Source organism: Pelophylax lessonae, assembly GCF_965119305.1.
Source record: "Pelophylax lessonae genome assembly, chromosome: 1".
Classification (NCBI taxonomy): Eukaryota; Metazoa; Chordata; class Amphibia; order Anura; family Ranidae; genus Pelophylax; species Pelophylax lessonae.
In genome coordinates this window covers 668850667-668876954 of record NC_138768.1, presented here as the reverse complement: position 1 = coordinate 668876954, position 26288 = coordinate 668850667, and the positions used below count along the sequence as shown (strand labels likewise).

The window sequence follows — 26288 nt, the reverse complement described above, 5'->3', positions numbered from 1 at the left end:
CCAAATATACCAAATTGTTGTCCAATACAGTTTCACCTTTGAGCATGGCCACCAAATGGGAAGCATGCTTCCCTCCTGGCCGCAGCCTTTGAAGAAGAGAGGTGATGCACCCTGGTAAATTATTGCTAACCATGTCGGAACAAGGTACCATTGCGACAATACCTTGTAGTTCACTTCCGCCAGGGAGGTATTTAAAATTCCCTTGTGCACCATGGACGACCATTGGAACCAAACTTCCTCTTCTATAGTTTCCCCTAAAGGCGCTTTCCAAGCTAGTTGGTAAGAAAATGTAGAACCTTGATCCGCAAAGTTTACAACTCTGAGATACTGCCTCGCGTCCCCAGGCCTCTCAAGCATTTATTTTCATAAAAAATCAGTGTAGTAATGCGCCCTGGTCTTGACCCAATGTCTGTAAGTAATGAGCAATTTGACGGAGTATAAATGGCTCTGACGGGGGCATTTGTAAAGTCTCCAAAATTAAGAGTGCTTTCTAATACCTTTATGGTATATAAAATGAGCTATCCGGTAAAGGCCCTTGTTGATTCCCCCCCATGTGAACTGTTGTGGATGTTGCCCAGGAAGGAATTGCAGATTCCTGAAAATGGGGGTCACTGGGGTGTGGTTTGAACGCAAAGTATAAGTTTTACACACCATGTCCCAGAGACTCATGAAATGTGAAAGAGGGGCTTAGAATGACATTAGGCTCCTCAGAGGGGAGCCAGAGTAGATCAATGGGGAGCGGGGCAGCTAGGCTTGTGCCTCTAATTTTACCCAATTAGGTTGGTATGCTGTGGAAAAAAATTTGGTAAAGCTGCACGAATTGGGCCACTCTATATTAACATATGAAATGAGGAATTCCCAGACCTCCCTGCCATTCTGCAACCTCCCAGGCTCCAAATAAATGTAAAGACTATAGATTGAAGTTTTTTGAAAACCGCTGTAGGAATCAGTATCGGTAGGGACTGGTAGTAGAGAATTCTGGGGAGAGTCGTCATTGTAATTGCTCCTTTTTTGCCCATCCAAGAAAGAGAATGAATCAACCAGCGCTTCATTTCACCACAGTAGAGGAGGGGAATATAGTTTGCCTTGTATAAAGTAGACACATTTGAAGTTTTTTTTTTCCCCAGGTAAAGGAGGGTCTTAAGGTCAACATTTTTTTTTTTTTTTTTTTTACTAGTAATGGCGGCTGACACCTGACATTGACACTTTTGGGGGGGGACCAGTGACGTTACAGTAATCAGTACTAAAAATATGCAGGGTTACTGTACTGGCAGGGAAGGGGTTAACATCAGGGGTGATCAAAAGTTTAAATGTGTCCCTAGGGGGTGGACTTGAGCATGAACGCAGACTTGTGTTCCTAAATAAGAGGAACACAGGACCCATGTGTTCATTACAGAACAACGGTCTGCCGTGTTTACAATGGTAGACTGTCATTCTGTCTCCACGGGGAGCAATTGCAGGTGCCCGGCGGCTATCAGACCCGAGAATTGGCTTCCCCTGTGGCGAATGGGCACGTGCACACCCCTGCAAAAGGGACATACAGGCAAGTCATTTCGTGGGACAAAGCCGCCATGCCACAGTACATGTACTGCTGGCGGTTGGCAAGCGGTAATGGGACAGACTGGCGGCAACATACACTATTACCAAAAGTATCGGTCTTTACATGCACATGAACTTTAATGGCATCTTAATCCTTAGGGTTCTACATGACAAACATTGTCAGTTTGTGCCCGTCAGCCACAACCCTTTCCTCTCCCCCTCCCTGTCTGCTCGTTAGTGCACACCCCCTCCTGCTGCTCTATTTAAATCATCCCATCCCCTCTATAATATAATACCTGCCTCTGTGTGTTATAGAAAAAAATGTGCTATCTGTACCTAAATCCAAGCCGCTCCCGGCGATCACAAGACTGCTCGGCTCTCCCGCTCACCTCCTACCCTGGCTGTCAGCGGCAGTGCTTGGCCTGCCCGCTGAAGCTGTCAGCCAGGCAAAAGGAGACAGCTGAGGTGTTACCTGAGCACCAGGAGCCACTCTGATTGCGGTACAGATCGCATATTTTTGCTATAACACAGGGACACTTTTTACATTACAGAGGGGATTAGATGACTTTATAGAAGTGGCTTACCACTTTAAATTGGCCCACCCTTTGCAGCTATACCAGCTTAAACTCTTCTGGGAAGGTTGTCCACAAGGTCTAGGAGTGTATAGGAATGTTTGACCATTCTTCCACAAGCATTTTGAGGTCAAACGCTGATGTTGGAAGAGAAGGCCTAGCTCACTCCTGCCCCCGCTCGTTCCCTGGGGAGCCAGCGCGCGTGACCAGCAGCTCTGATGGCCACCAGCCACTAGCGATATCCTGCAGAAGAGGGAGAAAGACAGCCGGCTCATGTAAAGACAGCCGTCTATCATGCTCACTAAAGGAATCACAGAGGCTATGCGTTCCTGCTATGTAGGATCATATATGTCTGATTACATCACAAGCCACGCCCCCCCCATTAGAATCACACCCCTAGAGACATACTTAACCCTTTGATCACCAGTAAAGTTAACCCCTTCCCTGCCAGTGTCATTTTTAGAGTAACAGTGCATATTTATAGCACCGATTACTGTAGTAATGTCACTGGTACCCCCAAGTGTCAAAAATGTCAGTCAGGAGTCCGATCTGTCCGCCGCAGTCTGTCCCGCAAAAAAAAAAAAAAAAATGCATATTGCAATTTTTTCTTCACCAAAAATATGTAGCAGAAAACAAATTGGCCTACAATGTTAAATTTTGATTTTTACATTTTTTGTGAGCATTTCATATAAAAAAACTGCACAGGTGATCAAATACCAGCAAAAGAAAGCTGTTTGTGTGTGGGGGGGGGGGGGGAGTACATTAAATTTGGGTACAGCGTCGCACGACAGCGCAATTGTCCGTTAAAGTCATGCAGTGCCGAATCGCAAAATAGGGCCTGGTCTTTGAGTAGCCAAATCCTCCGGGACTTAAGTGGTTAAAACACAAATCTGACCCAACAACCTCCACGTCCATAAAATACCTATGCAACAGTTTGGATAAACATACAGGCCACATATATCATGCTTTTATATATGGAAAAAACAGGAATATGACAAAAAGGTAAGACATTTCAATTAAGACTGGTGTAAGTTGAAGCAATAGGCTTCTAAAGGCTAGTACACACTAAGAAAATCGGGCGAACATTTACGTCCAAAGAATTTTCGTATGATTTTTGTATAGTGTGTACACAACTCGACAGCGGATTCATAGTTTTCAAAAGAAAATTCTCAAGGGGGCAAACTCCAACATTTCTCATACGGGAACAAAAACTATTTTCATTTAAGCACTTGGCCACTGCAGCAATGTGGCTTGTTATCGTCCAGCGACGTAGACCTACGTCGCTGGACTTCTCCCCCTGTAGGCGGTGCTCGCGCGCCGCCGGAGGCGCACTCCCGCTGTTTTCAGTCACAGCGGGAGTTGGGCCAGGGGAGGAGCGGCGGCGATCGCCGCCACTCTTCCCCGATCGTCGGGGAATCGAGTTTGGAGATCCGCCCGCCTGTGTAAACAGAGCGGGCAGATCTCCTAAGTGACAGGGAGTGACAGATCAGAGTGTTCAGCATAGCTGAACATCCGATCTGTCCCTGACTCACTCAGTCACCTCCCCCCACACACGTCAGTAAGCATCAGGCATACATTAACACCCTCCCTCTCCAATAAAATTAACCCCTTCCCTGCCAGTGTCATTTTTACAGTAACAGTGCATATTTGTTACCCCCAAAAGTGTCAAAAATGTCAGTCAAGGGTCCGATCTGTCCACCACAGTCCCGAGAAAAAAAAAAAAAAAAACGCAGATCGCCACCATTACGCGTTTAAAAAAAAAACACCAAAAAGGACATAAATTTTTCCTGTAGTTAGTAAGCGCAATAACTTTTGCACAAACCAATCAAAATACGCTTATCGTGTTTTTTTACCAAACATATGTAGCAGAAAACAAATTGGCCAAAAATTTAAAAAAAAAACAAGATTTTTACATTTTGGGGGGGGGGGGGGGGGGTAGAGAGAAATTTCATATAAAAAAAAGTGGAAAATATTGTTATTTTTTCAAAATAAATGCTCTTTTGTTGTTTATAGCGCAAAAAGTAAAAATCTCACAGGTGATCAAATACCACCAAAAGAAAGCTCTATTTGTAGGAAAAAAAAAGACGCAAATTTAGTTTGGGTATGGCGTCGCACGACCGCGCAATTTTCAGTTAGTCACAGCGCCAAATCGCAAAAAGTGGCCTGGACGCAAGACAGCAAAATCCTCCGGTGGTAAAGTGGTTAATGTGTACCATTTTCGCACAATTTTTGTACAACAAAAATCAGAACTGAGACAGCATGATCAGAAACAAGAAAAAAGCCTTTGTTGTGCGAGAATTTTCGTTCATCGGTTCCGATTTGCTGTGAAACTAGGAAAATAGGACGATCGTTCGCCCGATTTTCTTATAGTGTGTACCCCACTTAAGGCATTGGACAATGCCTCACTAATCAAAGCCAACTATAAAGTGTTCTTGAGGCTATATATGGTCCCGAGTGCATCTGCCCCCCCCCCCCCCCCCCTATGTGATAAAAAAAAAAAAAACATCCATTAATCTATCCTTGATATGTCACCAAAGTTGCAAGTTCTTCAAATAGTGCTGCTATAGGGAAAAACATAACAAAACTGGTGATGTTGCAGCAGGAGAGAGTTCCTCAGAAACATGCAAAGTGCCTGGTGTCTCCACTTGTGCCCCCCTCTTATTGCCTCACTCACTAAAAATCTCGCCCCTCAAAGGAGGCATCCACAGCTCCTCCTGGTTGTATGTAGATATCAAGAGCCAACCCTAGGGTAATTCCTCCTTAGCTTTACGTCCTCTCCCCAGCAATTTCAAACGTGCGTCTTTGCTGCCACTTCTAGCAAGGTCTCCTCTACTTCCTCCCGTGAAGTACAGATGCCTCCCAGACAGTTTGTCCCTATAGCAGCACTTTTAGAAGAACTTGCAGTGTTGACATATGATGGGTCGAGTATTGGATTCATGGATGGACTTATTTTTATCACAAAGAGTTATGAATGGGAGCACTAGTCTATCTATATATATATGCTCACATCTGATTGTATGATTTGTAGCATTGGCCACTTTCACTTGCTTTCTCACATTTTACTATATACACACACATTTTGTTCTATATATTGTGTCTTTGCAATCGAAGCCAACTATAAAGTGTTTTGAGGCGGTATATGGTCATGAGTGTGGCATCATCTGTCCCAGGTCCCCACCCCCATGTGATAAAAAAAAAAAAAGCAGAGATGGAGCTTTCATCCGCCTGCTCGGCAGATCAATCCCCGCAGAGAAAAAAAATGGAGTCCACCGACGGAGCGGACAGGTGTGAGGGGGCCTTAGGGATGAAAGCCTGAAGAGCACATGACAGACAGGTCCACGACACCAGGGCTCAGACCATAGCCAATCACAATGTTAGACACCCATAACCTATAATTAATTTACCTAGCCTGAGGGAGGGTTTTTCTACATCTAACGATTTAAAGCGCTGCGTAAACTTATGGCGCTAAATCAATGCTGTATAATACTACAATAACTAGGGACGCAACGATACGATATTCGGATCGGTTATCAGCCAGATACTGGCAAAATAGCTGGATCGGTAAAATTTAGCAGACCCACGGGCCGAACCGGGGCGTCACTACTCTCCAGGCTTCTGACCCTCTCTCAATCACTTCAATAGGAGAAAAAAAAAAAAGCTTTTACTCATCTAATTCTACAGTTGCAGGCATTCTTCTGTTTATAGGGGGGTCGTCTTTCTTTCAGTATCCACATCACTGGCTGTGTGATGTGGACATTTCCTAGGTATCTGCCGATCCCGAAGTATTTTGTTATAAGCTCACAAAACAGTACTTTCGGATCGGGATCGGCAATTTCACAAAGCAAAAGATCAAAAGATCAGGATCAAAAAAGTTGGATCTGTGCATCGCTAACAATAACACTGAACATTGTTGTAGTATTTTTAAATCGAAACAGGTGAAGCAACAGACCTACAGTAATGTCTTATGCCTATTACTCCTACGCTACACCCTGGGAACATTGTTACCATTGGCTTCATACAGAAAAGTGACCGAGAATTAGAAGTTACAATGTACATACAGAAAAGTGACCGAGAATTAGAAGTTACAATGTTCATATCTCATGATATATGGTTCTTCTGTTTGGGCTTTGAAAAATTTAATAAAAACTAAAAATTGGAAACAAAAAAACACAGTAGACACTAAATTACAGAACAGTTGTTTATTTCTTTACACGCTGAATCAGATTGATCATCTCAAACAGATTCCTGCACAGGGGGTTCATATCCATCAGCCCTTTCGACTTTGGCGCCTGTATCATCTCCAGTTGGCTTGCCAGAACTGCCACCCTCTCCGTGCAATTCCATAAGTTTACCCACTGCAAAAGAAATTGGAGGAGAAATATTAAACAATTCAAGAATGAACAGAACTATGGTCAAACTCAGGAATATGGAACATCAGAATGCTCTCAAATACTTTACAAATAATCATTTGGGACCAAAACAGTTTGTCACTACTGTTCCCACATAAGTATGCATGTATACTTTACTACATTTCTTATTGTACAGAAACCGAACAGAGAAAAAAAAAAAAAAAAAAAGCGGTTTGTGAAGGTCCAATTCCCCTAATCAGCAGGCAACCAAGCATAGTTGACACTTGCGTGCCTTTAATGGATATTGGTTTGTTTCAAAGAGAATACAAGCAGAGACTAAATTAAACTTACGCTCAAATTTTGGCTTCTTCAACATCTTGACTTTACGGACATAGACATCATGGAGAGGGTAAATTGACTGACAAGCTTTTTCAATGTCTTTGCCTATGCTGTCTGGAATTCTAAAAAGGAAAAAAAAAAAAAAAAAAAAAAAAGTTAAAATCTTTCACATAAGTGTCCTACAAAAGATTGGTTAGTATAAAAAAGGAACCTATTGTTAGATGTTGAGCTGCCATTGCAGATCTTTGATATTGCCAATTCCCAGGCTGTAATTCTGAAGCTTTGAATTCAGAGCTGTGAGTCACTGACCAGAACAAGTGTAAGATGGTTTGAAGCTTTACAGCATGCTTGTTCTAGGTCTAATTCAAAGCCAGATCAGACGAGGCCAAGCATCTAGCATTTTTAGAAGGCAGCCTGCAGTGACAGCTCTCCTCATAACAGGACAACTTAAATGTTATAACAATTTACACCATCCTGTTGCCAGAAAGGATTTCAAATTACTGGAAGGTGGGACACCTAAAAGACAGCAGTACTCACACTTTCAAGAATGCTTATTCCCCGATCATACAATCAAGCTCATTCCCTTCATCTAATATTTAAAATGGTTTAATGTATTTACTTGCATGCTTTTAGTGTTCAGGCAAGGGAGATCTGATCTAGACCATGTGCAGCAGCGCAAAAACTGATTACCATTATGAGCATGTAACAGATCAATGCTGCAGTGAAAAGCTGCTGCAGAAGTAGGCAGAGCATACTGTACTTAAAATCAGATCTACTCAATTTAAAATTGGATAAAATCGGTTTAGATTAGTATGGCCAAAGCTATTTAGGCCCAACTGTTCCTATGGTTCACAGTTCTGCACTCCTGTGACCAGTTTTTAGCAGAGAGCTGGCTAAAGTCTGCTGTCATCACTCAGCCAGTCCAGATCAATCCCAACTGTACACTCGGGATCCACCCATATGCATGGCTCAGGCTCTACCACCCCCTCCACAGCTCAATGCTCCAATGAGCACTGGAGGAGCAGAGCAGAGAGCCAGAGACTGACCATGACCGTTCTGTGCAGAGGCAGCAAGTTTTTTTTTTTTTTTTAAAGAAATTCATACTCATCTTAAAATGGTTTCTGCCTCTTTATAATCCATACTTTAGAAACCACTCAGATCCGCTTCAAAATAGTAGGTTATAAAGTTGAAAGGTGTATGTAAACCTCAACAATGAACTCATTTGCTCTGCCTTGGTTCGTTAACATACCATGCAAAGCGCACTTTGAGCGGTTTGAAAAAGTCTGTACATAACTACACAGGAACTACAGAATAATTAGCCTTGTTCAAGCAAAAACGTGACAACAGTTCACAAAAATGCTGTTTGCCCACAACAGAACTTGGGAGCCGAGTGCATTTTTAGCACGTTAAACAGACATTTTCTGAACTTGCAGTGTTTACTTATGCGCCACATAGTACATTTTTAAACAGGTACTGGATAGCCCTTGGGCAGCTGATCCGCCGATTGATCTGCACGTACCCAGCCATCATTAGAAGGCTGGGCACACAGATGCTGTACCCAGCCCATCCAAGTGGTTGGGTACCACGTGAGTGCTCGCAGGATATTGTTTACTGTGCTGGTCCCACCCATCTACAAGGAGAAAGATCAGTGCTTGTAAAGAAAGGAACACTGGAAATATACTTTCTTAGTAAGAAATGAAAAAAAAATAACAGCAGTTAAATAAGTCAAACATAGCTCTTAAAACTGAAATGGTCTGCTAAAGAAAAACTTGTACAAAAGTGGGTACAGCAGTCTTAAAGACTCCTCCTCAGTTGCGTCTGCCCTCATAGCAAGCACTTTCTATGGGCACAGATGTGCAGGCTTGATCTTGAGCCAGCCTATGTGCATCCACTAGGACACAGTACAGCTCAGCCCTGCCACTCGCTCTCAGGATTTGACTGACAGCAGCAGGTGCCAACGGATCCCGCTGCTCACAGCCAAGCTTTGAGGGTGGGATGAGAGGAGGGATAAGACTGGCAGACAGGAACAGTGCTCAGGTATGTGGAGACGTTTTACCTTAATGCAGGGCAGGCATTAAGGAAATGTTTTACCTTTAGAACCACTTTAATGCGATAAAAAAAAAAAAAAAAAAAAAAAACACAACACACAAGTTTGCATGTATTGTACAGATGTACATTTGCCCAGACACAATTTAGCCACAACAGGAGTCAGATTTACCAGATGTCCTAGTGTGAGGAAAAGTGGTCCCCATGATGACCTAATTACTCTTCACTGAAGGATATCGGCTTATGAAAGATTGTCAATTATATATATATATGTATAAATATAAAATGTGTTTTGTGCAACCTTTTATTTTTTTTTTTAATTTCCCTCCCTAGTTCCGCTCCCATGCAGCATTGCTGCTGCAGGGAACGGAACTAGGAAGTGATCACACCGACGGAGGAGCGGCGGGACTCTCGGCTGGCGATCTCAGCAATGAGAGATCATCGCTGGATCGCCAGGAGAAGGTAAGAGAACACCGCTGCGCTCTCTGCACATCCACCCCGAGCGTGGCTCGGGGATACCGATCCTGCAATGAAAAATCCACCCCGAGTCACGCTCGGGATTACCGCCAAGGTGGTTAAGGACTTTTTTTCAAACACCGTAAAGACTAATATTGTTAAACATTCCTAACAGGACATACTGTAGTGACAAGCTTAAAAAGTGTTGCAGTAATAAAAACGTCTAGTTAGGTGCCAAGTTTAAATGACTACCAAATGGGAAAACACTGAAGGAATCCTTTAGAGACTGCATTGATATCGCACTGGCAAAGCAAGTATGCATTCAGTGAATACCTCCTTATCCTCCTATCTATTCGAGGCCAGTGCTTAGGAAAATAGAATTGATAAAAAGCATGCCTGTGAGGGCATGCTTATAAACCAGACTTGCACAGCCAGCCATATCCCCCCAGTCCCCCACTTAAAGGATTTGACTGACAGCAGCATGAGCCAATGGCTCACAAAGACCTCCTTAAGGTCCGGTTCACATTAGTGCGATCGCAGAGATCACATGTAATTCGGAGCGCACTGCTCCTGAAATGAATGTGATCTCTGTGCGGTGCAAATTTCAGCCATAGTTTGTATGGCTGAATTTGCACCGCATCTGCACTAAACGCGCACATGACCCTTTTTTTTATCCGCAGCAGAATCGGATCGCATGGTGGTTCACACTAGTGCGATTCTATTCTGTGCGAACTTGCAGATCGAACTGCGATATGCGATCTCAACTGGGGGGGTGTCGTTAACTTTTAATCTACACCCCCTGCATATCGCATATGGCAGTGTGAACTGCCAGAGGTGCGGATGCGATGCGGTAACACGCTGCATATCCGCATCGTTCCCGCATCGCAGAAGTGTGAACCGGGACTTGCATTCATTCCCGTAAAAAAAAAAAAAACACCACCAAATATTTTGCCTCAATGGGAGATACTTACAGCTTGTTCACAACCTCTTTTAAGTCATTCGTTTGGACTTCCCGAGTCATGATTTCCATCATTTTCTTGCGAATCTGACGGACTTGCTGATGCTGGGCATATGAAGTCTTCCTGATCTGATTATTACGTTTTTTAGTGAATCCAACACAGAAGAGACGGAGCAGGTAGCCATCTGTTGTCTTTACATCAACATGAGCTTCAATCATGGTCTATGGGAGAAAAGATCAAATTTGTACCATACTGACTACTGGCAAGCAAATAAATAAATGGTTGCACTCATTTGTAATTCAGTTGCTAAATCGCTTACCCAGAACAAGAAAGCAAATTAGGATTTAAGAGTTTATGAAATGTCAGAACTGGCATGACAGTGGAGTAATTTGTATTTGCACAAGTTGGCACATGCTCTCTCATTCCCACTGACATGGAACACTAAGCATGGAGGCATCAGCAATGATCTCAAAGGGGTAATCACAAATAGTCATTTGGGACCGAAACATTGTCATCATTTGCCACCATGCCCCCCCTTTAAAATTGAAATACATACCCAAATTTGAATTGGTATACAGCAGATGTCAATATTATCATGTTTGCTGAAAGGAGGGAAAGACACTGGACAATTTCTGAACAAATGTTCTACTTCACTCCACAAAGGATCATTTTTTGTATGAAGTAAAGGAACCCTGCAGAGCCCCTGACAAAAATCGCTTCACACAATCATTCCTTTAAAAGACAGTCCTACATTAAAGAATTCAAGCAAATGAAACAAAAACTCCACACCGCACCAAAATGTTTGCAATGTTATGTTCTGCACTATTAAGTAAAAGTTCAATACATTAACAGCAGTGGAGATTTATACAGGCTTGCATTTCTTGAGGAACTTTACAATACCCAATTTACTACACACTACTGAACGTTAAAGATGACACGGATGCTTTCTGCAATCAAGGCAAAGTGAAAAACTCCCTGACCACGAAAGTTTGTATACTTAAGCTGGCCATACATTTAAAGAGCTCTTGTTCAGCACTGCCAGCTTTGCTTTAGTGTTAAAATAGTGTTAGACCCTGGACAGGTGTGACAGTATTTGGGTCTGGCTGTCTAGGTTCAAGCACCATTGCATAGTGGGGACCCTGTGTACCTTCATACATGGAAACCCTGCTTTGGTAAGAGCGTAATGTGCGGAGGAAGCAATGGCGATACCAAATATACATCCTTCAAGATGGGCCAAGTGCAGGCTGTCACATTGTCTAGAATAGGCAAAGTGTTGATGTATTTAAATCAAGAAAATTTGCATTGAAATTGGAATAAGGTAATGCTGACATTTTCCTAAAAGCATAATTTACTACTATTTTCTCTATAGACTGTATTGTCTTGGTAAACAGTAAAGTGAATTCTAAAATCAGCATTGCAATTACATTATGTACACAGTTCACGCGTCCCTTTGTTCTTGCCATTCCCAATGCCACGGGAGATAATAGCTGCACTCCTGGGCTATCAGTCAAGTTACAATATGTCACTTGGGATTCCCTTGCAATTGAAAGTGCCTTGAATATAGAAGAGAAATGAATGTGCTGCTGAAGAGCCTGCATTTGCCTGGCGTAGTAGTTGTGATCAGCAGGGAATAGGACCACTGTGGAACTTTTAATGGCAATCGGAAACACATTCATGATGCTGCCGTGGCAACCAATGAACAATGCACATAGGAAGGAAATTCTTTTAAGTGTAAACAGTGGACACAGAAGCAGGAGTTAAATGTGGAATAGGCATCTATAGGAGTAGATAAAACCCAAAACCACTTCCTGTCCTAGGCTGGCAACACTTTGCTATCTCCATAGATGTATTATGTTGCCCCTCAGGCTGGACTACAGGACACAGCATTTCTGGTAAGGTCAACAGGTATTTTTTGTAATTAAATATTCTTAGCTTGAAAAAAAGGAAAATAATGCAGCTACCAAATTCAAGGTCTGGTATAATGCAATATTAAAAAAAAAAAATTCTCGGGTTTAGCAATTCATAAAGGACAAGTTCACCCTTTAGAACAGGGGTTCCCTACTCACTAACAGGCCAGATTTTAGGTATTACCTTGGGGAGATGCAGACTAGAATACTGCAATCACTGAACAGCAAATAATATCAATGATATCACCTGTGATGCATTTCAGTTATCTTGCAAACCTGGCCTGTTAGGCTGGCCATACACTATACAATTTTCTTGTTCAACTTTCCTTTAGATTTACCAAAACCATATAATATAAAGTTCAAACCTGAACACTTTCAATTTGTATGCAATCAGGCAGGCCCTTGCACTACATAGTTGAAGGTAAATCTAAAGGAAATTGAAGAAAATTGTATGGTGTATGGCCAGCCTTAGTGGGTAGGAGTCGAGAAGCACTGCTTTAGAACATGTTACAACTGTATTCAGAGTAACATGTTCTAGTCCCTGCCCCCATCAATGTGACAGCGAGCAGGGGTTCTTCCTACTCATTGCAATACTTCGCAAGCTGCTACTTTAAAAAAAATAAATGCACTTTTTTCCCTGCAACAATATGTACATCAAATTCTTAAGGTGACCTTCGCCTTTAAATTGGAAAAGGTAGCCAAACTAAAAAATGATTTAGAAGAGCGTCTTTATCAGGCCCTAGATGAGCTGAAATTTGGATGGTTCAGCAGGGACCAGAAATTTCAATCCATCTATTGCCCGTCCAAATGGAGAGTTGATCTAATAATCAACTCCTCTTGAACAGGACTTGGGTATATTTTCCTTCAATCAGCGCATGCAGCCAATAGGTTATAGCACTGACCAGTGTATTCTGACAGCACAGGAGTCCTTGCTGTCAGAATTCAATAGCACCAACGGTAGGATTCAATCCTCCACATCCAATGTGTGGATGGGGGAATCCGGTCATCAGCCAACTGATAAAAAAATTCAAAACTATCTATGGCCATGCTTACCAAAAAAAAAAAAACTACCTATTCAGTAAATCGATTAGAGAATAGGCAACTGCATAAAGAGCTCATGAAAAGGTTAAAGCGGTTGTAAACCTAATAAAAAAAAAACCCTGCAAGACAAAGGCATAATGAGCTAGTATGCATTGCATACTAGCTCATTATGAATTACTTACCTTAGAACGAAGCCCCGACACGGACCCCGCTGTGGGAGCAGACATGATCCCTCTGCGTCTCTTCCAGGTTCGGCGCCACCGGCGCTATGATTGGCCGGAGCCGTGATGACGTCACTCCCACACGTGCGCGCGGGAGTCATTTTCCGGCAAGCTCCCGGCAAGAAAAGCCGACGGTCCGCTGGACCTTTGGAGCGCATGCGCCACTCGCGTGAGCGGCTGCATGCAGTGCAAATATCTCCTAAACCGTGCCGGTTTAGGAGTTATTCATTGTATCTACATGCAAGCATTATTAGGGATGCACCGAAATTATCGGCTGAAAATGGGCCTATCCCATTTCGGCCGAAAATGGGCCTATCCCATTTCGGCCGATAATGGGTTAAAAATGCCGGAAGTAGCAGGTTTAAAAAGTCCCGCCCCTGGCCGGCCATCCGCCTCTACTATGATCTGTTCATGAATGAAGTGACATACCGGGCGGGAGGGCGGGCGAGCGGCCGCTAATACAGTAGCTGTAACTATGTGAGCCTTCACTTCCTTGTCAGCGGGGGGACGATGAGCATGAATGGAATGAACTGACCTGACACCGGGCGGGAGGAGCGGCCGCTAATAGATATAACTATGTGAGCTTCACTTCCCTGTCAGAGGAGATACCCGTCTGATAGGGAAGTGAAGCTCACATAGTTATATCTATTAGCGGACGCTCCCCCCCCACCCGGTCTGTCAGTCCATTCATGCTCATCGCCCCCCGCTGACAAGGAAGTGAAGCTCACATAGTTACAGCTACCGTATTAGTGGCCGCTCGCCCGCCCGGTATGTCACTTCATTCATACACAGATCGTAGTAGTAGTAGTGACATCACCGGGAGGCGGTGGGCCAGAGGCGGGACTTTTGAATGAAGGGCACCGGAGGAGCACTCAGCAGAGTGACACTACAGTAAGGAGATTGAATCGCTGGGATGGGGAGGGACACTGAGGCAGAGGGGGGGAGGGTGTACTGCCGAGGGGGATGCTGAGGCGGGGGGGGGGGGGTTTAGCTGAGGCAGCTTACCAATTGTTTTATTATGCAGCATGAGGGGGTTAATGTATTGTCACTGCTGCATTAGTGACCGACCAGTGGCAGTTAATTAACCCCTTTGTGCTGCATTAGTGCAACCAGTGTTAATTAACACCGATACTGGTTGCACTAATGCAGCACAAAGGGGTTAATTAACTGCCACTGGTCAGTCACTAAAAGATGAGTGACCAGCAGTAGCAATACATTAGCCCCCTCATGCTGCATAATACTAATACAATTGGTAATTAAATTAACCACTTACCAACCCGTCACAGTACATATACTGTGACAGGGTAGCAGCGACAGGTGTACGTCGCTGCCTGTTTTTGGTGTATGCCCCTCTTCTAGCCAATTTAAAATTATTTGGGGGAAAAAAGTAATTTTCAGTTTTCGGCCAAGGGCATCCTGCATTTTCGGTCCAAAATTTTCATTTCGGTGCATCCCTACTTATTATAGGTTTACCTGTAGTTAAAAGTGGAAAAAAGTGGTATACTACCGCTTTAATCAGTTTTTTTTCTTTAAAAAGATACATTTAGCACACAAGAGCCAATATACTTGTCTACAAAAAGCACTGCTTCCAAATGAAGCTTTGCATTGCTAATCACATGGCAAAAAACACATTATATATATATATATATATATATATATATATATATATATATATATATATATATATATATATATATATATATATATATACACACACACACACACACACACACACACACACACACACACACACACACACACACACACACACACACACACACACACACACACACACACACACACACACACACACGTCTCCACCTGCTGGTACAGGCACTGAAGAGAATGAGGTAGGGTATGTATTAAGGAGTTAAGGAGATGTACCAAGGATTACTAGGACAGGATACACCACCTTAATCCATCAGGTCCTTGAAAGTTTGAGATGCATCCCACACCAGACAGACAAGGTAAGCAAACGCTCATTTTGACTTTTTAATACAGTATTTTTCTAGTGCCGACTAAATCCAAAGATCTTGCCTGTTTCACACACCACGAGTACCATGAAGTTTAACAAAACAATTTAGTAGCCAAAAAAGGAAGCACAGAACTCAAAATGGTAAACTAATCACACAGATCATGAAATATGTAAAAAAAAGTATAGGCCAGCTTATTCAAGGGCCATAACACAAAGTTGGTAGCAGTGCCAACAGAATACTGGGATGTATAAAAAAGGGCATTCACTCCAGAAATAGAGATTATTCTCCCACTCTACAAGACTCTGGTCCGGCCACACCTGGAGTATGCTGTCCAGTTCTGGGCACCGGTCCTCAGGAAGGATATGCTGGAACTGGAGAAAGTCCAGAGAAGGGCAACAAAAATAATCAGGGGAATGGAGGACATCAGCTATGAGGAAAGACTACAAGCACTGAACTTATTCTCTCTGGAGAAGAGACGATTGAGGGGGGATATGATATCAATGTATAAATATTGTACTGGCAACCCTAGCATATGGAAAAACCTATTCAGAGAAAGGAAATACAATAAGACACGTGGCCACTCACTAAAACTAGAGGAAAGGCGGTTTAACCTTAAAATACGCAGGGGGTTCTTCACTGAGGGCAGTAAGGATGTGCAATTCTCTTCCGCAAACAGTCATATCAGCAGGGAGCATCGATCGTTTCAAACAACTATTAGATGGGCACCTTAAAGACTACAATATACAGGGGAATACAATGTACGGTTAACAGCAAACACACACACATCATAGGTTGAACTGGATGGACTGGTGTCTTTTCAACCTCACTATGTTACAAAATCTCTCCACTAAGTTTCTTGTTAGGGTCCTTTCATAGGAACGATCCGATCAGATCCGCCTGTCAGTTTTTAAGGCAGACCTGATCGGATCCTCCATGCATCCCTATGGGGCAGTGGATACCAGCGCTGACACCCGCTGCTATCCGATTCTGTCCGTGAAATCCGGACGGATTGGAAACCCTATTTTCCATCCGTCCAGTGGACAGGTGGTCCGTTCTCATCCGATTCCCCCATAGGGGAGAGCAGGGATCTGACAGCTCCCTCTCCACAGAGTGGAGAGGGAGCTGTCATCCTCCTGCTCAGCGGGGATCAGCGGATCAATCCCCCACTGAGCAGCACACCCCCGCTGAGCAGCACAGAGTCCACCGACGGAGGAAGACCGTGTGAAAAGGAGCCTTAGGGAAAGAAAAAAATTGCAATAAAAAGGACTCATTGCGCTTTATAGATTTGTCATTCAGCAATTTCCTTTTTGTAGTGTTTTGGCTTCAAATCTCCAGCTTCAATAGATACTCAAAAGGAGCTGGTGCCAACCATGTAGCTGTATTGATATGAAACTAGCTAGAAACTAAATTCGAATCACAAAAACACATAAGAATCATCGGGATTTCTAATGCCAGAAATCAGAAACAAAGCTACAGCGTGACATGGCCACTTAATAGTCGAAGATATCTAAAATATGGAAATCAGTTGCAAAACTGTCCTGTAGATTACCTGCCACTTCTTGACCATAGAGCACATCTTGTCGCGGGTGAGATCCATGCCATGAAAGTTGGTGAGACAGTTCTTGCCCTGAACATCTTCAGTAATCAGCTTGAATTTACGGAAGGCCACTTCATCATTCTGAAGGTCAGCAAGGCTTACCTCAAATACACGCCCTTTGAGGCCATCAGAGGCAATCTCTACATTAAGCAAAATAGGAAAAAAATATTTAAAAAGTTAACTTTTCTAGAGTAAAACCAAGTTCATTATAGTGAATTTCTGAACGATCTCAAAGCTGGTAATCACAGATGTATTTGGGCCCGAAAAACTGTCTTAATTCATTCCCATTTTTTAAAACACCAATACTACAACTCATTTGAAACCCTAAGTATTAACGTTCACTTAAATCATTATATAATAGAGAAGAAAAAAAACTGAAGAGATCAGGGGCAGGAAAAAAAAAAAAAAAAGTCCGTTCTGGCTCAACTAAGCCACCACTTTGTTAAGTCTAACAAAAAAAAAAAAAAAAAAAACAGCAAATGTTATACTTGCCTTCTCTACAATTGGTTTTGCACAGAACAGCCCCGATCCTCTTCCCTGGTCCCTCGTTGCTGCTCCTAGCACCTCACTCCTATTTAGTGCCCCCACAGCAAGCAACTTGCAATGGGGGCACCTGTGCCGAGCTACAGCTCCGTGTGTCCATTCAGACACGGAGCTGCTGTTCGGCCCTGCCTCCTCTCTGCCTGACTGACAGCTGTGGGAGCCAATGGCACCACAACTGTGTCCCAGCCAATCAGGAGGGAGAGTCCTGGGCAGCCAAGAGACTTGTGTACTTTGCTGGAGAGAGATGGGGCTCAGTTAAGTATTAGGGGATGTTGGAGAGGCTGCTGCACCCAGAAGGTTTTTTTATCTTAATACAAACAATGCATTAAGATAAAAAAAAAAACACGTCTGACTTTACAACTCTTTTAAGGGCCAGTTTACACCACAATTTCTGCATTCTAGAGAAGGACCGGTTCACACAAAAAAAAACAATCCAGATCCGTTCCAGATGAATTCCTGCATGTGTTCCAATTCATTCTTTTCCTTCTTCCTTCATCTCAAATTCAGGACATGCACGTTCCACATTTGATGCGCTAAAATGCAGCATGTCAAACCTTTGACTGCACTGGTGTGGACTAGGGGCACTGGAATATATGAAAAACACTGTGCATGCATTCTTGAGGCAGATTAAAAACGCACTGGACTGCATCTAGTGTGAACCAGCATTAGGACAGTGTAGCTGTGTTAAACGTTAGTTCTGAAGATAGGTTATTATAGTCTACACAAATGTATACAAGCCACCCCCAGAAGGAAGCAAAAGAGTGCAAGAGGGTGCACCAGTGGATTGGTCCTGCACCCAAAATCTCTGCTATTTACACTATAAAGGTATGCAATCTTGGGAGATTAGGTTAGTGAGGTCATGGGGGCTTTTATGGGGTAAGTGTAAACATACATGTCTAACACTCCCGTATTAATCAGAGCACAAAAACGGAATATACTTCCTAAACAACTGTGCAATTAGTTAACATAATCGTACCCAAATCTGAATTGGCATCATATGGAATCTACATCTAATAACTGTAAATAAAGCAGAATACACTCAAAATATGACAGAGGTAATAGGGTTCCCAACAAGATCTTAGGGAATATAACTGATAGTGGTATAACAAAACTTGACTCCCAAAACGATCCTCCCAACTGTAAAGACAGTTTGGCTAAAATGCCTAAAAATTTGCACTTCTCAATCACAAGTCCGCTCACTGACACTTACTGGTTCCTTGTGTCCTTGTTACCAAAGTCTTGCCAAGGTTGCGGATATTGAACATTGCTGGTGCCTTAACATCATACCAATCTTTTTTGGAAAAGGGATCGACACTGAAAAAAAATAATAAAAAAAAGCATCTTTAAATCTCTTCAAGGAGGTTGCCTAATTTTAAATCATGCAGGAACATACAAGGATAAAATATTTTTTGTAGACTAGTGTTCTATATTACAAATTAGTAAGAATTCTGCTGATTAACATTTTAGGACTATGCATTTCCTGTAGCTCCAACAACATTATATTTAGGAAGCTGTGATCAATTATCACACTATGTATAACTGGCTTTCTTCAGAAAACTTCCTTCTACAGTAACTTCTGATACAGTAACCTATAAGCCTGTAGATTTGCACTATTGAAAAGAACCCCTAGTCAAGTGCAAACAACCATTAGGTTTCGTAAGAACTTCTAGACCCAAGGATAGAAGACTGCTTTCAGAGTGCCCAATAACCGTAAAAATCACTTGGAATATAATAGCTGCCTATTGTACTAACCCAACAAGGAGCCAGGAGCACCTGCAGAGGGCCGACAGGGAACCCCAGAAGAGGATCTGGGCTGCGTAGTGCAAACCATTGCACAGAGGACGCAAGTATAACAGGTTTATCATTTTAGGGTCCATTCACACTAGCGCGACTTGTCAGACGACCAAGTCGCCTGACAAGTCGCGGTCGGTCGCCATTGATTAGCACAGGACCCGTTCTAATAGGAGCGACACAAGTCGCTCCGACTTAGAAAAAGGGTCCTGTACTACTTTGGGGCGACCTGCATTGACTTCAATTATATGAAGTCCGTGCAAGTCGCGCCGAAGTCGCGCCTGGAAGTGGGATCGCGCCAGTCTGAATGGGCTCTTAGAAAAAACAAGCTTTACAGTTTGTTTATACTCGATGGATTAGATCAATCAATGCTAACTACAGCTAGCTCACTGCCAAAATGTATTCCCACTGTAAATAACCAAAGCCATTAATCTAAAAAGGTTACTAGGATTAAAGCAGAACTTCACTCTCTCAATCAACATTGACTATTTTTAATCCTCTGCTGCAAAAAGTTTTTCATATTTACATGTTATTTGCCCCCCCCCCCCCCCCCGTTACTTTCCAGTTTGCAGGCCTAGGCAAATGAGGTCATACTTCCCAGAAGACTTCAGGAGAAGAGGAGGGGTTTTCTGAGCCAAGCACACCTTCCTGACAGATGGATTCCAGGAAGTAAAGGCTATATGAATCATCTCCTTTAGCCAGCTTCACACTATAACTCACATGTGAATTGCACAGGAACAGCACCGCATAAGTGCGCAATTCACATGCGATTCAGTGTGGTGTAATTTGAGCATATTCATTTTGAATAAGCTCAAATTACACTAAAAAAAAAAAAAGCAGGCACCTATTTTGGAGTCACACCACAAACACATCACATGGTCATTTTGTATGGACAAACTTGAGCTTGTGATTTTTGGGGTGTTAAATCGGTAGTAAAGCCTGCTTTACATTTACCTACAAAAACAACTACCACCCAAACGTGCACCATTTAGGCGATATGCATCCAGGATGAAGCCGGTTACTTCACCGACGCATGCGCTCTGAAGTGTCGGCATACTTTGCCGAAAATTCAGAGCTTTGTGCGGCAACCGAGGTCTCCCATGCAGTATCATTGCGGTGCCAGCCAATCACACAGCCAGAGCGTGCGAACCAGGAAGACAGACAGAGGGAAGATGTCAGCCCTCAGCAGTGCTATTCATACTAGGACATTATGCAATTGCCTTACACTTTTTTTTCTTAAACCAGACATTGTTTACAACTGCTTTAACTTTGAATTGATACCCGCAGCGGATCACAAACAGTGCAATTGTAATGCGGTGCAGGAAATGAGCAGCGAACGCTGTGTTCCCCACACCAAATGTGTAAACCTAGGCTTCCTCATGATGGCCATAGCCAGTAATGCAAGGGGGGTGTTTTTCCTTGTTTTTTACTTGTATATAGTTATAGCTTTATGCAAAGTTCTCCTCATCTATTCAGAATGTTCAAATCTCTTGGAAAGCTTCTGTAAGATCAAACTCCCCTAAAGGCTTGTACACATGGGTCGAATATTGGCCGGTCCAACAAGAAACAGTTGACATTCGGACAGCATGTACAGCAGCACATCCAACAACAGAAGCTGGCCTAACAACCGATTTCTAGTGAAAACCAGCATCTGATAACCAATGACTGCCAGCGCTGATCAGTGTGTTAAGATGGCCCAGAAGCAAGGCGACCGGCAGCAACAATACACAGAGGAACTGACCTGGTTCCTCCCTCTGTGATCCTGGAAACCAGAAGCAACGAGGATTTTGTCACGTCCGGTTTTGGATATTTAGAAAGCAGCCCATCAGTGTTCGATTGGCTGCCTTGGGGGCCAGAGGAGAAGTTTGGGGTCTAAAAGACCCCAGATTTCTCCATAAAGATGACCTGTCACAAGTGGTGGTGCTAATTTATGGTGACGGCAATAAAAGCAAAAAAAAAATTACAAAATGCAACCTCTCGCTGACTGCCCCACGTACATTCACTGCAGGGGGCCGGCGTCATACGGGTACATGATTCTGCACTTCTGGGGCGGGCTTCACAGGCGACCTGCTCCCACTGTGATTGTCTGACATTGTATCTGCTGGGACCCGCCGATCGTTCGAGGCACAGTACAAGCACCCCCCATACAGTTAACAAGCACTTCCTAGAAACATTTAACCTTTTGATCTTCCTTGATGTTGACCCCTTTCCTGCCAGTGTCATCAGTACAGTGACCGTGGATTTTTTTTTTTTTTTAGCACTTATCGTATTACTGTCACTGGTTCCAAAAAAAAGTATCAAGTGTCATTTAGTGTCAGTGCATAAATTGAAATTGTTTTTTTTCTACTATTCTACTCTTTATTCTTTTTAATGGATGTGTTTTATAGCAAAAAGAACGCTTTCTTCAAATATTTCGGTCTTTGTTTATAGCACAAAAAATACAAACTGCAGGGGTGATCAAATACCACCTAAAGAAAGCTCCATTTCTGGGGGGGGGGGGGGCAAATTTTATTTGAAGGCGGGTAAACCTTCCTGAGCTGAAGCAGAAAACTAGTTTCGGACCGCCCACCGCATATATACTGCGGCAGGGCAGCCTGGCTGCTCAAAATCACGTACATGTACGTGATTTTGTGCAGGTGATATAGGGGGTACACATGTCCAATCAAAGCGGGTGCGATGGCCACCAGGACCCATCGATCATTCGAAGGAAAATCAGAACGTTGGTCTGCCTATGTAAACAATGCAGATTGCTGTTCTGTCAGAGAGTAGAAGATCTTGTGTTTCAAAAGATCTCTCTTGCTCCATTGCATCCACTCCTCCAGAACTGAGCGCTCAAACACCGCAAAGCGCTCGGTTCTCACAGCTCTGCCCCCTCCACGCTCACTGGAGTGCTAGGCTGGGGATACATATACACACACACACACACAGTAAACCCCCCTCCATCGTGGGGGTTACGTTCGAAACCCACCCAAGATAGCTGAAAATACGCGAAATAGAAATACCCTATTTAAAAACAGACCGGTACTGTACAGTAGATGGACTTCTGATATTCTTAAAGAGGAAGTAAACCCTTCTCTACAACTTGTACCTATAGGTAAGCCTATGATAAGGCTTACCTATAGGTACTGTACATATCTCCTAAATATGTACCGTTTAGGAGATATTTACCTTACATGCAGCCAGTGACGTCACTGGCGCATGCGCTCTGAAGGAAAGGCAGCTCGTGCCGTTCCTTCAGAGTCCCGTGCCGTTACTGTCGGCTCTCACGCACGTGCGCGTGAGTGACGTCACCGTGGCTCCGGCCAATCAGATGGCCGGATGCCGCGATCCCGGAAGACGGGCGACTGGACATGTCGCCCGTCATAGAGGCGAGTGAGCAGCACGGCGGGGGCTCGTTCTAAGGTAAGTATTGCATTATGGCTCTTGCAGGGTGAAAAAAAAAAAGTGCACGGGTTTACAACCTCTTTAAATCCATGTGTCATTTCTTCCACCCATTGGTCTGATGGAGCACATCTGCGCATGCTCCGAATGGCGTTACCGCCCCCCTTACATCACCACGCTCGGTGCGGTCCACGAGTGAGGCATGCGTTCCATCGCAGCCTCCCACTGATTCACCGCTCCCGATTGGGCTCCCTCCATTGGTGTCATCTCCCTGCTGCTGGACAGTAGGAAGACGGGACGAGCCGTGGGACCAGGAAGAGAGCCCCGAGCCATGAGGGCACGTCTTGAATGTAAGTCTGCTTATTGTGTGTGAATAAAGGGTTATCTGCTGCACTCATTGGTGCCAAAACAACACGATATACCGGGACCGCGAAAACTGAACTGTGATATAAGGGGGGGTGTGTGTGTTTGTATATATCTCGAGCTCTATCTCACACAGTAAACACCCATTATATCGCAGTTCAGTTTTCACGGCCCCGGTATTATATATATATATATATATATATATATATATATATATATATATTATGCTTGGGGGTTCCAAGTAATTTTCTAGTAAAAAAAAAAAAAGTAGATTAAGCCCCGGTTCACACTTATGCAGGAAGGCTGCGAATCCGCAGCCTGTTCCCGCATCGCACACGCACCCCCGGCAGTTCACACTGCCATATGCGATACGCTGGGGTGTCAATGTAATCTTAATGACACCCCCAGTTTGATCGCATATCGCAGTGCGATCGTGCAGTTCGCACAGGATCGGATTGCACAAGTGTGAACCGCTGTGCGATCCGATCCTGATGCGGCTTCCAAAAAGGGTCCCTGTGCGTGTTTGCTGCGGCGTGAATTTAGCCATACAAAGTGTATGGCTAAACTCGCACCGCACAACCGATCGCATGTAATGAAGGAGCAGTGCGCTCCGACATTACATGCGAACCCGGCACTCGCACAAGTGTGAACCGGGGCTTACATGTAGAAGCGAAGTGTCAGAATTGGCCTGGATATTAAGTGGTTAATACATTAAAAAAAACTCTAGCGCCGCTATGAATTAGAAAGGGATATGTGACAGCAGATTGCGATTCAACTTTACAGCCTGTCTCCAGTACAAGTGTCTTTGTTATGATTAAACTTAAGAGAAAACTTCTGCTGATCTTGCTATTGCTGCCTGTGCTCACACTGGGGAGATTCACCTCCATTCCTGTCACTGAAACCAGAACACGAAAAGGCTCTGATCACTGAACAGAAGCTACCAGCAAGAAAAGTTACTTCCTGAGCAGCCAGGAAGTTATGGGGAATCTGCTCCATGGGGACACAAACTTGAGGTCTTATCACTTCCTCACTGCCCAAATACGAAACACCACATTTTGGGAGTCTGGCTTTAATCAGTGGTAGTAGAGCCAGGTAACTTGTGATCAGGGAATTTCTGAGGCTGGCTCCATCACACAGCCTCAGAGCTCCACTACAGAATGGCAGACACAGGCCTGTCAGTCACTGCATTATACAGGAGTGCAGCTACATGGGCTGCTAGGGAGAACTCCTTGATTACAAAGCAGAGACCAGGAACACACAACCCCCATGGCAGTCTGAGGTGAGGAGCTCCTTCCACTAGGAGCTCAGTCACTATGTGATAACATAAGTGAGGTGTGTGCAGGGTGCACCCCTCAGCGCACACAGGCAGCCCTCACACTCCCCCCTGAGGTAAGCACACATTACGGACACACGGCTCTGCAGCGCCCAACACAGAGCGCCAACCCGAGCCTCTGCCAGGCCTGCAGTCATGGAGCCCGGCTCGTCCTTATCCACCTTCCATCAGTGCCATCCTTCTCCCAATGCCCAGTCACACACCTCCTAGCGCCGCACACACACCTCGCCCTCATTCCCTAGCCTTTATTTCTACTCACATCTTCTTCTTGGCACCTTTTTTGCCGCCTTTGGTCAGCCGCTTGTTCTTGCCGACTGCCATCTTGCCCAGCTGGGAGAGAAAGAGGAAACGCAGGCCGCACACGCGAGACTTCAGCGAGAAGGCGCGACCAGAGAGAGGGATGGGCGCCTGGGAGAAGCTGAGGACCTCTAGTGGGCGGAGGAGGTATAGCGCGAGAGACGGGTGATAGGCATGCACGTGGAAAGTCACAGGTGAAGGGACGAGATCAGCAGTTCAGGGATGTGGACTGAAGAGTGCTAATAAAAGTCCTGGACATTGAGGAACTGACCTGTAAATAGATAGAACTAGTGTCTAACTATGGAGTACCCAAATAGAAAGCATTGATCACACAATGATCCAACCATGTGTGGTTGACTTGTGTGACTTTACAGTGAGCCATCTGTTTAACCACTTTACCACCGGAGGATTTTGCTGTCTTCCGTCCAGGCCACTTTTTGCGATTCGGCGCTGTGCGACTTCAACTGACTACCCAAACGAAATTTACGTCCTTTTTTCCCACAAACAGAGCTTTCTTTTGGTGGTATTTGATCACCTGTGCTATTTTTACTTTTTGCGCTATAAACAAAAAAAGAGCGTTTATTTTGAAAAAATAACAATATTTTTAAAAAATTTTAATATGAAATTCCCCCCAAAAAAGATGTAAAAACCAATTTTTTAAAAAATTTTTGGCCAATTTGTTTTCTGCTACCTATGTTTGGTAAAAAAAATCGCAATAAGCGTATTTTGATTGGTTTGCGCAAAAGTTATTGCGTTTACTAACAAAGGGAAAGATTTCTGTCATTTTTGGTGTTTTTTTTTTAACGCGTAATGGCGGCGATCTGCGATTTTTTTGCGGGACTGCGACATTGCGGCGGACAGATCGGACCCTTGACTGACATTTTTGACACTTTTGGGGGTACCAGTGACATTACTGCAGTAATCAGTGCTATATATATGCACTGTTACTGTAAAAATGACACTGGCAGGGAAGGGGTTAATTTTATTGGAGAGGGAGGGGTTAATGTATGCCTGGTGCTTACTGACGTGTAGGGGGGGAGGTGACTGAGTGAGTCAGGGACAGATCGGATGTCCAGCTATGCTGAACAGTCCGATCTGTCACTCCCTGTCACTATGGAGATCCGCCCGCTTGTGTTTACACAGGCGGGCGGATCTCCACACTAGATCCCCGGCGATCGGGGCAGAGCAGCGGCGATCGCCGCTGCTCCTCCCCTGGCCCGACTCCCGCTGTGAATGAAAACAGCGGGAACGAGCCTCCGGCGGCGCGCAAGCGCCGCCCAGAAGGGGGAGTGTCTGATGAGGTAGTACTACGTCGTCAGACGATAACGAGCCACTCTGCCGCAGTAATATTACTGTGGGCGGAGGTAAAGTGGTTAATGACAGCTACTGCTAGAGATTTTCACTAATTGTAATTCTTTGTAGAGCCCCATTCACACCTAAGTGCCGGGTCACACTTGTGTGATGCGGGAAGGCTGTGAATTTGCAGCGTGTTCCCGCATCGCAAACGCACCTCTGGCAGTTCACACTGCCATATGCAATACAATGAAATGTTAACGACACCCCCAGTTTGATCGCATA

The 26288-nt window shown here is 44.1% G+C and overlaps 1 protein-coding gene across 1 annotated transcript; it reads right to left on the bottom strand.

Annotated features, from left to right (window-relative positions):
• Positions 1-6295: 6295 nt before the first annotated feature.
• Positions 6296-24806, bottom strand: RPS3A (ribosomal protein S3A). Its single transcript, XM_082245633.1, has 6 exons — positions 24673-24806; positions 18756-18859; positions 16955-17142; positions 10273-10481; positions 6812-6921; positions 6296-6466 (listed from the first exon to the last, which is right to left on the bottom strand). The coding sequence occupies exons 1-6, from the start codon at positions 24732-24734 to the stop codon at positions 6345-6347; spliced, it is 795 nt and encodes a 264-aa protein (XP_082101759.1). The 5' UTR covers positions 24735-24806; the 3' UTR covers positions 6296-6344.
• Positions 24807-26288: the final 1482 nt, after the last annotated feature.